The sequence below is a fragment of the Marmota flaviventris genome, chromosome 9 (genome assembly GCF_047511675.1).
Source record: "Marmota flaviventris isolate mMarFla1 chromosome 9, mMarFla1.hap1, whole genome shotgun sequence".
NCBI lineage: Eukaryota > Metazoa > Chordata > Mammalia > Rodentia > Sciuridae > Marmota > Marmota flaviventris.
In genome coordinates this window covers 110751968-110764758 of record NC_092506.1, presented here as the reverse complement: position 1 = coordinate 110764758, position 12791 = coordinate 110751968, and the positions used below count along the sequence as shown (strand labels likewise).

The 12791-nt window shown below is 42.1% G+C and overlaps 1 protein-coding gene across 1 annotated transcript in view; it reads right to left on the bottom strand.

Annotated features, from left to right (window-relative positions):
• Positions 1 to 11660, bottom strand: part of Dcps (decapping enzyme, scavenger) — a 37891-nt gene extending 26231 nt beyond the window's left edge. Inside the window, exons 1-2 of the mRNA XM_027945435.2 lie at positions 11448 to 11660; positions 9617 to 9791 (exon numbers count right to left, since the gene is read on the bottom strand). Coding sequence (XP_027801236.2) covers positions 9617 to 9791; positions 11448 to 11642 — 370 coding nt within the window. The 5' untranslated portion in view covers positions 11643 to 11660. The remainder of the gene's footprint in view (positions 1 to 9616; positions 9792 to 11447) is intronic.
• Positions 11661 to 12791: the final 1131 nt, after the last annotated feature.

The following is a 12791-nucleotide window of genomic DNA, read 5'->3' as shown; positions in this document are numbered from 1 at the left end:
TCTTGAGGTTGGAAAGTGAAAGGCAGAGTGTAGATGGTTGAGACAATACTGCAGGAAGCTGCTACCTGAAGTGATCATCAGTCTACATGGGAGTGATCACCAGATTTGCCAAGGGAGCCTAAGAGGGAAGCTGGGTCCTGAATAACGGGTACAGAGGACAGAAACAAAGCTAAAACTGGGATTTGCTCAAGGGCTGTCTACAGAACAGTTTCCCCAATGGCTTTATTGGTTGTCACATCCCAGGGGCAAGCACTTAATGCTTCCTTAATGCTGGCCTCCAAAAATGCTAAACTGAAGGACTAGAACAGAAGTTGGCAAACTTTTCTGTAAATACTGGGCCAGAGAGTAAATATTTTAGGCTCTACAGTAAATACAGTTCTCTGGTTCATATTACTCCTCATTTTGGGATGGGGGTTGGTGACCAATAATGGTAATTAAGCTGCACATCTCAAGCAAATCCTGATCCACAAGTATGAGAGTAGCTACCCATTTAGCACAAGGACCTACTATAAGAGCAGATCAAAATGCAAGAAGGGACACATCAACCTACATGGATATCAGCCTGGTGCTTGCTTTCTTCATATCTTTCTTTTCTTTTTTTGAGATGGAATATCTCTTGTTGCCCTAGCTGGCCTTGAACTCAAGATCCTGCTGCCTCAGCCTTCAGAGTAGCTGGAGTTACAGGCATACACCACTATATCTGGCTCTGGTGCTTCATTTATTTTTTGAGTACTGAGACTGAACCCAGGGATACTACAACTGAGCTACATTCCCAGCCCTTTTTATTTTATTTTGAGCCAGGGTGTCACTAAGTTACCCAGAATGGCCTTGAATATGTGATCCTTCTGCCTCAATCTCCCAAATTGCGAGGCATAGACCACAAAGTCCAGCAGGTGCTTCATTTTTTTTTTAAAATATTTTTTAGTTGTAGTTGGACACAAAACCTTTGTTTTATTTAATCATTTTTATGTGGTGCTGAGGATCGAACCCAGGTGAGCGCTTTATCGCTGAGTCACAACCCCAGCCCAGTGCTTCATTTTTAAATGTGGATGAGCTACTGTGTAAAGCACCAAACACTGGGGGGAACCCAGCAGTTTGAAAAAGAATGACCAAGATAAACAACCAGAACCAGATTCCAGAGGGAATGAAAGAATTTGAGGGTCAGGAGATAATTTTAAAAACAATTCTAATCAGTGTACTAGAGACATTCAACTCAATTTGGCCTCTTTATAAAACAAGAGCAAGATGCTATGAGAACAAAATAATCAGAGAACCAGAGGAAAAAGAATTAAAAACATCATCGCCAAATTAATGCCTTCACTAGAAGGTCTAGAAAACAAAGTGAAGACAATCTACCACATTGTAGAAAAAAAGTAAATCCCACATGGAAAAAGTGAGACAACAAGATAAGCACACAAGATCAATTCAGGAAATGTAATAATTAATTAAATAAATAATGAGTTTCCAGGGTTGGTGATATAGCTCAGTGGTAGAGCATGTGCCTAGCATGTAGCCCAGGATTCAATCCCCAGCATGGGAAAATAGGGAGGGGGACTTAGAGGCTATGGTGGTAGTGGAGGGGATGGATTTCAAGCAAAAGGAAATTGAGAGACGGAAATTATCAAAGAAACAATAGAAAAAAATGTTTATGGGAGAATGCCCTAAAGCTTTCAATTGAAAGGGTTCAAGAATATCTAGAGCAATGAATGCAAACAAGAACAGCCCCCCAACAAACAATCCAACTTAGACACATCCTTTCAAAACTTCAGAAAACCAAAGATCAAGAGAACATACTCTATGTTTCCAAAAAAGGAAACAATGCAAAAAGAAAGACCCCAAACAACCCCCAAGTTATCTAAAAAATGAGCATCAAACTGGCATCAGATATAGCAACAGATGGAAGCTTGGAGTTAACAGATCAATGACTTTAATGTTTGAAGGGAAAAAAACTTAAATTCTGTATTCAGTCAAACTATCAATCAAAAGTGACAGCAAAATAAAGAAATCAAAGTTTACCTCCCACATATTCTTGCTGAGGAACTACTTACTAAAGTACTTTAGCTAATCAAGAGTAAAACAAGAAAGAAATAGAATGTAGAAAACAGTGGATCTGACCCAGGAAATTTGTAAAAGGGAGTCTCTGGTTGAAAGCAATATAGCATGCCTACACAATCACCTGCCCAGACTCTGCAAACAGTGGGATGAGGAAGGAGAGAGATCAAGTAATAAATTATCAAACTAAGTGGCTGGATCATTTTCAAGAGCAGAGTATAAAGTTCCATTATTCTTTTAACCACAACAAGAAGAGTGGCTACTAGAAAATCCATGAAAAAGCAATGGTTGATAAAACAATGGTTCAAATATGGAGCAAACTAAAGAATAGCATAATTTAGAGGAATTTGCTGGACTCTTAAGAAAAGCCATTCAACCTATACATCAGAAATACTCTCATTTGGCATAAGGATTATATACACTGGGCAGCTGGAAAAGGAACTAATATGTCACAATAATGTAAACACTGTTTATTGGTTTTCAACTGAGAATCAACTTACAGTCAAAGCAAAAAAGATTTCATGGATGGTTGGGGATCCAGCTCAGTAGTAAGAGCACTTGCTTAGCATGCATAAGGCCTTGGATTCCATGTTCACTCAACAGAATATACACAATAACATGAAATAAAAGGACAATAGTATGGAAATAGTGAAGGACACAAGAGGTGGTGCAAACACTGGAGGTGATATAGATTTTATGTATTTAGGATTCCAAAGGCAATTTAAAAAATGATATAAACAGCAAAAAGTGTGAAGAGAGGAGAGGGAGGGAGGAAGAAGAAAGAATACTTCTATTTTCTTAATGAGTAAGAAAGAACTATATTAGGGTTAAGTGTCTGGAGGAACTACCAAACATAAACCCCAGGAATGTTCTCAACAGTGGGTGCTTCTAGGAAGCAAGACCAGGGTGGGGCAGAGTGGTATAAGAGCCTGTTCCTGCCCACTATGAGCCTTTTGGTGCTATTTGATTATGTTACCACATAATTATATTGATGGCTTTGATAAATATCTTGGCCCTATCCAAAAATTGTTATTCAGAAGGTCCACAATCTGTATTTGACAAAGTTCATAAAGCAATTCTGATACGTCTACAAGACCTATCTACTAATAAAACCTGGCATTTTATCATACCTCCATTCAAATTTGAGATACTATGATTATATGATTTCATATGATAAAGAACCCCCTCCAAAATGAGCTAGCCAGCTATTTGAACTCACGCTCCTTTTGCTTCAGTTTCCCAAGTAGCCGGGATTATAGATGTGCACTACCACAATCTTTAGGTGGGAGAATATTCTTTATCCACCAGAGTACTGACCAGTTTCTCTTAACCATTAATTAGGAAATACATTATACATATAAAACAAGGGTGTATGTATGTGTGTATATATACAAAATATATAACTTTCTTTTCTAATGGTGCTGGGAAATTGAACCCAGCACCTTGCACTTGCTAGGCAAGTGCTCTAGCACTGAGCTATATTCTTGGTCCTCCTTATTTGGAAACAGGGTATCAGTAAATTACCAAGGCTGGCCTTGAACTTGTGATCCTCCTGCTTCAGTCTCCTGAACCACTGGGATTACAGACATGTACCACCACATCTGGCTTAAAATATGTATCATTTAAAGACTTAAAAAGAGTAACCATGCACAGAATGCACAGTCCAAGAAATAAAACATTACTAGAACTTTAGTCATTCTCTGCACTACTCCCACCAAGGATAATCACCTTCTTGATTTGGGGGCTAATCATTTCTTTGTTATTTTCATAGGCTTATTACATCTATATATCCCTAAGCAGTATGTAATTTAGTTCTGCTTGTTTTTCCACTTCCTTCACTGGAATCACACCATGTGCATTCTGTATCTTGCTCTTCTTGCCCTGCATGGTGAGACTCATTCCTCAATGATATAGGAAGCTATAGTTCATTTACACGGCCATAGAGAGGTAGCTCACTATAGGAATATACCTCAGTTTATTGATCTATTCTACTGTTATTGGATGGTTTCTAGTTTTTTCCTATCATAAACAATGCAGTTAGGAAAACTCTTCAGCAAACAATTAGTCTTTCAAAATGTTCCTTCCAAACAAACCTTCACCATCTCTTCAGAGGTCTGTGTTTTGCCTCTGCAAAGAGCACAGAGCAGAAAACCCTGGCCTGTGGCTAAAGTACTGGGTGTTCTCTGTAATTGAAAGATGATGCTCCCTACCCTGGCCTCCCTTTCACACAGGGATGCCTGTCTCCTCCTCCGAACCTGAGATTCCACCCCCTGCTTTCCAGCAGACAAAACAACTGGCCTTTTTAGAGGCAGTCTGGGATTCTGAGTCACACCCTTCTCTGACTATCTGACCTCCCTTCTTCTCCAGGTAAGAAGGAATAGAGATCTCAATGAAAGAGCTCCATTGATAGGCCACAGGCATGAGAGCTGAGGCAACAGGAAGTACTGATACAGGCTCTGCCCTGCTTGGATGGCACAGGGAGCATAACTGTGTTTGATGCCAGCCATCTGGCCTACTAGTTCCACGTTTGCCACCTGGCAAAAGGAAGAAGAAAGGAAACCTACCGTGGTCAAGACTAGTTACTTTTCCCTGTATTACATGTATAGTTTACCTCAAGGCTCCTATGATGAAAAAGGTGGAAAAATAGATAACACATAATAACATTCTCAGATACATACCATATCCCACCTGCAGTGTGCTCAGTAGATCATAACCCATGATAATGGCCATGAAGTCAATTTAAGAAGTTAAGTTCAATACTTTAAAAAGAAAACAGACAAGACCAGAATAAAGTAAGAAATACTGGATTGTATCCCACATCTTGTTTTGTGAAACTTATGTTTCACTTATATTCATTTATACTGAATATAAATGTATTGGATGTGTATTGGATCACAATATAAAATGAGCCCCTTATTGAGGGTAGAGGCTAAACATTTTCTTATCTATTTCATAACTGTTCCACTGAGGTAAAGGCAGTTACTAACCCAACATAACTAAATTAAATAGCTAAAGCTACTTCCCCAGTTTCATCTGTGCCCCATCGCCCAGTTTCTGCTCCGCAGCCTAACAGCCTCCTTTCTGTTCCTCTTTCCTTCCTGGACCATGTGCTATTCTCTCAGTTCAGAACATTTTCCTCACACCTCTCACAAAGCTGGTTCCTTCTCATCTGCCAGGTTTCAGCCTAAGTCTTCCTCTCTGCTGCAAAGAGTCTTCCTGGACCCCCAGTCTGAGCAGTCCCTTGACTGCTTAAGGTGACAAGGACACTTATTTCCTTGTTTGCTACCTGCCTTCCCCTCCAGAACTCCAAAGACAGGGCTAACATCTGCTGTGCTCACCAATACATACCCAGGAGCCACGAAAGCAGCTGGCACAGAGCAGGCACTTCACACTTGTAAACTGAATAAGAAACATCCCAAGTTCTCTTATTGGTAAATGGCTGAGCCAGGACTCCAGACTCTGTCTGACTGGATAGCTTGCTCTTTACCCCTGCATAGTATTGACACTTGGTAACTGCCTATCACTTCCCTAGCATATACCACTAGAAAGTGTCAGCGCCAGGATAGAACCCAGGCATGTCTCGCAACCAAAGCCCATGCTCTCTCTAGCATGTCATGGTGTGAGACCATGAGTGGCTCACAGGGTCAGTCTCCTGTGGTGAACTAAGAATATGAAGGGAATAAATAAATGAGACTGCAAAACCTTCAGACCTGAAGCAATTCGCCAGTGACTAGAGAAATACCAGAAATCAGCTAAGTACAGGATTTGTATTGAGTCCAAAAGGCAGTTTAGAAATAAGGGGTGAGGGGCTCCCTAAGGTAAGTAATATTCTGGGAAGGAGGACTAGAGATACTGTCAGGGATAGCAGAAAAACTCAAAAGGGCAACCTTGCAGGGGGAACAGAGAGCTCAGGTTGCAGTAATCACACTTTAAGGTACCTCTGGTGGGCAGCATTGAATTGTAATTCTGAGACAGAGAATAGAGAGAGAGGAAGGAGCCCCAAAAGGCTCCAGCCAGGACCTGACCTGGAAGCCAGAGCAGCTGGCTACAGGAACACTTTGGCAATACTGCCACCTTGTGGCTGAGGAGCTCCTGGCCCACAGGAAAAACAATCTACAGATAGGTCAGTTTGAGGGTTCATTCTTCAGTGGTCCTCATAAAGCACTTAATATGGGTTTGGCTGTTGGGGCTTGCAAATGGCCCTAATATGGCTCCAACCTTCAAGTACCTCTGTTCTCTACATCCCAGCTTTGATCAAACCCTTTTTTTATCTTCATCTTTTGATAATTTCTGTCCCTTCTGCTATCATCCCAACATGTCTAAGAGCAGGGATGGCTGCTAATTCATCTGAAGCTACCATAACAAGCATAGGATCCAGCACATCAGAATAATAATAGCAACTACTATTTAATAGGGGCTAAGTGTTTCCAAATACATTACACCTTGGGTTCTTGCATTTCACCCATGAAGTACCTATGAGACCACCAAATGAAAATATCAAGGAGGGGGGCTAGGGATGTGGCTCAAGCGGTAGCGCGCTCGCCTGGCATGCGTGCAGCCCGGGTTCGATCCTCAGCACCACATACAAACAAAGATGTTGTGTCAGCCGAGAACTAAAAAATAAATATTAAAAAATTCTCTCTCTCCCCCCCACTTTAAAAAAAAAAAAAGAAAATATCAAGGAGGCATTTACTTCAATATGAGCTGGAGTTCTTGGAGAAGCCAGGGATGGAGAAATAAAGGTGGGCATCACCAGTACACACGGTGTTTTCTAGAGACTAGTGCCTCTCAAAATGTAATGTATATATGACTCACAGGGAAATTTTGCTAAAATGCAGACTCTTTCAATCTGGAATGGAGCTGGGGATTGTTTCTATCAAGCTCCAGGGAGAGCCCACACTAATGATCCCACAGACCACATTCTAAGGGGCAAAAATCTGAAATAGACTGGGTGTGATGGCACGTGCCTATAATCCCAGTGGCGGGGGAGACTGAGATAGGAGGATAGCGAGTTCAAAATAAGCCTCAGCAAAAGCAAGGTACTAAGCAACTCAGTGACACCCTGTCTCTAAATAAAATACAAAATAGGGCTGGAGATGTGGCTCAGTAGTTGAGTGCCCCTGAGTTCAAGCCCCAGTACCAAAAAAAAAAAAAAAAAAATCTGGAATAGAAACTATAGCTAGAAGGTCACATCTGACTCATTGCCCATTTGTACACAACTCAGCAAACTAAAAATGGAGTGATATTTTCATTTGTAGAGGATGAAAAAAGAGGAAGAAGAGAAGATAAAGAGGAGGAGTCTGAAACCATCTATGCCTTATCATGAATAAAATATTTATTCTTTGGTTCTTCATAAAAAATGTTTACCAATTCAATCTAGAAAGTCACCCTGGGAGAGGATATATAGATAAACAAGGGGGAGACAAGAATCAGGTCCAGGCCCTGTGTCTTCCAAACCCCTAGCCCTACTTTGAGTAAAAAAGGCAAGAGTACAAAGCACAGCACATATTGATAAGAAGGCAGAGAAAGAAAAGCTTCCATCTGAGGCTCCAAGATGTGCAGGGGTGGTTCTGCAAAAAGGGCTATATAGACATGCAGAGCTCAGAACAAGGAAGTGGACCTTGGAAAGTCAATAACTGACTGCCTTTTTCAGTGTTCACCTTGGAACAAAGACAGAAATAGAAAGAAAAGAGCAGTGACCACTACCACCTGTGTGCAGTGCCACAGAAGTACTGAAAAAATAGAAAGGAAACCTTGTAGATTCCACAGGATTGACTTGAGCTGCAGAACCTTCTGAATTTTGGCTGAGGATGGGGAGAGGAAGTGGAAGGATTGATGGAGGCAAAAGAAAGGGACTGTCAGCAAAATAACACCCCAGAGCCTGTAGTATGGGGGCCTCTCCAAGCCATATTTGGCTACAGTGCCTTCTGTCATGCTTCAGTTAAGGAATACATTCATTTAAATGTCAATGCCTGAGAAAGTAAATATAGCTGTCCATTTCCATCAACTTGAACCACTGAATCTGGCTCTCTTTCAATGAATACTAGGCTGTTTTGCTCTCTGTTGTGAAAGATTTGCTTTTCTCACATCAAGTTTTCACATATATTTCCAAAGGACTACAGTAGCACCCTTTCGTCAAGGTACAGAAAAGACTGCATCAAAAAGACAGGAAGATATCCGTAAAGGCAAATGGCTCTAAAATGCTAGAGGACAAATAAGAACAGAAGGATATGACAAAGTAATTATATGAAAAAACAGAACCCCAAATTTCCTGGCTGGGAACCATTAAGGTCAACCAGTCTTCCTCCTCTTTACAGCAAAGCTGCATATAAAACCTAACCATCTAACTAGTCAGTGGCACAGGCCTGTAATCCCAGCGACTTGGGAGGCTGTGGTAGGAGGACTGCAAGTTCAAGACCAGTCTCAGCAATTTAGGAAGGCCTTAACAACTTAGTGAGACCTTGTCTTAAAACAAAAATAAAAAGGGCTGGGATGTGGCTCAGTAGTTAAGCACCCCTGGGTTCAATCCCTGGTACAAAAAAAATGAAACAAAACAACAACAACAAATCTAACCATCTAGAGGGGAAAAAAAGCATGTGCCATGCTTGGCTTTGGGCATAAAACATTCTTTCTCTTCTTGATAAATTAAAAAATGTTTGCAATCAAAAACAAATCTCTACTCATAACTTATGAGTTTCTGCCCTTCTCAAGCCCATCCTACTTGATAATATTGTTTGTCTCCCCTACCACAAATGGATTCCTTCAGAGAAGTGACTATCTTTGCAGCACCCGGCACACTCTTACACCAATCTACTGAAAGACAGTTCTCCTGCCACCTACTGGCTGTGTGATTTTGGACAAGTTTCTTAATCTTTCAAAATCTCAGTTTCTGGGGCTGGAGATGTGGCTCAAATGGTAGTGCACTGGCCTAGCATACGTGAGGCAGTGGGTTCGATTCTCAGCACCACATAAAAAAATAAAATAAAATAAAGATATTGTGCCCACTTAAAACTAAAAAATAAATATTAAAAAAAAAAACACCTCAGTTTCTTCATTGTGAAGTCCTTTCACAACAGGATTGTTTTGAAGATTAAATGTGCTAATACATGCAAAATACTTCACATGCTGGTTAATAAGACAGTTATGTTTAATAAGTGCTGGTAATTATTATCATTCAATAATAAAATGAATCTATTATTCCAGCCCACAAATAACACGTTTCCCCCCAAACATACCACAACAGAAAGGCTTTCTCAACCCTGACAGTACTGACAGTTCTTTGTTGGTGGGGACCTATCTTGTACCTTGTAGAATGTTTCATAGCATTCCTGGCTTCTATTCACTAGATACCAATAGCACACACACACAGTCCCAGTTCTAACAACAAAAACTGGCTTCAGAGATTGCCCAAATGTTTCCTGGAGGAAAAATTTCTCCCTCCTTCATTAAGAACTATCACAGTAGAATATGGAAATCAGGCATAGAAAGTCTGGTCACCATAGCTCCTAGTTTCTCACCATCCCATTGTGTCCACACACAGCCACCTCAGTCATTATTTGCTTACCACTCAGTTGCCTTGGAGGGAACAGGTGATAGGTGCTGTAGATATCATTGGAAAATTGCAACTGGAGCTCAGGGGTGCCTTTCAGGAGCTGGGCCACCTGTTCTACCTGAAACGGTGTCTTCTCCAGGATCACAACAGCATCCTCTCCATTCCCATCCCCAGAGTCCTCATTCACCTGTGGGCAGAGATACTATCAGTGGGCCCAGGCACAGAGCCACAGAAGCCTGCAGAGCAAAGGCAGACATTTCCAAGGCCTCTGAAATCACAGCATTTAGGATTTCCTGCTCTGTAGTCTTCTTTCTTAGGAAGTCTAGTCAATGGTACTGATGTTTTTCATTTTTTCTCCAAAGAAGGTGTCTTAATGCAAATCTTTGTGGCAATTTTCATACCTTTCTTCCAAAAGATGAAAAGCTTTACAGTTATCTCTTTTAGGTTCACAAGACCTTTCTCAAAATGGGGGGGGGGGGGGGGGCTGGGTAAAAGGCAGTCTGTGTAGACAAGACCTTGGATAGGAAGTTTGAAAGGAAAGAAAATAAAACACTAATACCATCAGGACACTTCTCCCTCCTCCAACCTGTTGTCAAGTTACCTGCCTCCAAGGAATTGTTCCTCTCAATAAAAGTTGTTAATGAATGCCCTCTGGGCTGCTCCCTTCCTGCCTGTACTCCTGGGGTGCTTAGTCCTGGCCCTAGGATCACTCCACCTTTTGGTCTCCTAGGCAAGATAAAAGGTGAAGGGGGCATGAAAACAAAGGAAATCCAAAATCTATACAAGGGGCAGGACATCCCTACTTCCTCAGGCACCAACTTCCAACTTGGACCCCCTCCAGAGGAGTCTGTCTCTCTGTTCTATCCTTTAAGTAAAACTTATTGCTCTTGCCTTGGGACTCAGATGCTCAAAAACGGTATCAAAACCATCCCCATTTTAGAAGAAAAGATGAAGACACTGAGGTCTAGAGAAATTAAGTGACTATCCAAAGTCACATGAACACTTAGTGTTTAAACAGAAACTAGAATCTAAGTCTCTCAACTAACCCCTAGCTCAAAGGCTCTCTTGCCTTCAGCAGGTGATACACACTGAAGACAAGTGAGGCTGAGAAAACCAGATAGGGCCTTGTAAAAAACAAGAGACACAAAGAGGCATGGAAGATTAAACCCCTTGTTCCTCCCAAAGATGTGAATTCCTGCTAGTGATTCTGGGGAACCTGACCTTGGCTAGAACTTCTCACTAGTTTAAGATGGTCTCCATCTTACCTGAACCCCTGCTAGTCGTTGAGCACAGTATTAGAGCCAGCAGGGTATGTCTCCGCAGGGATACTCTGCAGTCCTGTAGATCAGGGATGGTACCTCTCAGCGCCCCAGCCAGTCCCTGATACGCATAAAAGTGCATGGTGTGTGGAAGTGGACTAGCAATTTAACACGCTGTCTCCTGTTAGACTAACGTCCTGTAAAGCAGGGATCCTATCTCCTACTGTCTCGACGCATTTCCAGGGACACGATCCAGTAAGACATCCAGCAATATTTACTGGTTCCTAGCCAGAGTTACATATTGAATGAATGATGGTGAATGGCGTGGGGAAGTTAACACGGGAGTTTTAATCTGATATACTTTAAAAGGATTAGTTGACATTTCTAAGGAAAATTCGACCTAGATGTATTCATTCCTTTAATGCCACGAACAATCTTGACACCCCATGCATTATAGTGGCGCACTCCGACACCCCGAATAATGTGATTGGTATTTCCCGGCCGGGATGCGAACAAATGAGCCTCCAAAGCTATGACTGGTTCCCTCCTTCCTGGGCCCCCATTTCAGGGTTGTCTAATGGTACCTTCCCGTGTAGGAAAATGATTTTGTCCCGCGCAGATTCCCTCAGCACTTTTTGCACTCTAAAGCCGGAGAACGGTAAGCGAACAGGAGCAGAAGTACCATTTCCAACTCCTGTTTCCTTTTCTCCTGTGCTGTGGCTTTCCGCCTCTGCGTCGGATTCGCGCTTTCTTTTGGGCTGAGGTGCAGTGTCCGCCATGCTGCTCGGAAGGAGCTGTGCACCTGCGCGAACTAGCCGCTAGTTCCGCCCCTCGCGGCTGCTCCTCCAGGCCATGCGGGGCTGAGACTTCAACTCCCGGCGTGCTCAGTGCTGGCAGAGCTGGGACTCCAACTCCCGGCGTGCTCCGTAGCGCAATTCACTAGGGTTCCCCTGTGGGGCGGATCCCACTGAGGAGCGCGAAGGAGCTTTTTAAATCCACGTCGCTTGCCGACCTTGAGAGTAGGGAAAGGAGGACAGCAAGATCCTAAAGAGGCGGGTGGGCAGTGGAGAGATCCCATCTCCCCACCCAGCGCTCAGGGTCTGGAGCCGGAAGACCCCTTTGGACCTGTGAATGCTGGATGCCATGTTTGAATCCTGAGGTTTTAGAAGCTGACTAGTGACGGTGGAGGGAATGTTTCTGAAACAAATCTGTGAGCCCACTTTATTTCTTGGCCGACTTTTTTAGTACGAGTACTTGAACCATTTCCATTTTTCTTCCGTTTTTGTTATTTTACAGAATTTTCCGTCATGACCAGTTTTTTTCTTAATAGACTTAGCACTGTGGGCTGAAAAGAAAAGTAAGCGGACGTGTCCCGAGGTATCATTTTCATCACCTGCTGCCACCTCTCAAATTTTGCCTTTATTTCTGCAGAGCTACCCTGGAATGCGATTTACTCGGATGTGAGACAACTTTGGCAGTTATTGACATTAACAAGATGCAATTTTCAGTCAGTTTTTGGCCAGTAACAAGGTGTATCATGTTTTAATGACAAATTGATTTTTGTATTTTTTTCTACTAGAAAGATATGTTGGATAAGAGGAATTGGTTTTGTGAAACGGAGGGCATTATTATAAGGGGGAATTAGAATCTGAAGCAATTATTTGCAACAAAAAACAGGTTGCCTGTATACAGGTAAGAGTTTATAAACTGTAGGAGAACTGGGAAATGTAGTTCAGTGGTTAAGCACTTGCCTAGCACACACAAGACCCAGCATATAAGTTCCAGCTCTGCAAAACAAACAACAATAACAAGAAAAAAACTATATGCAAGACTAGAACAAAATGTCTAGGAGAGCCAATGGCAGTAATAAAACCTGCTCAACTCTAAGGCCCTGATCTTATATTTCTGAGCATTTTTTCCAAGTGAGG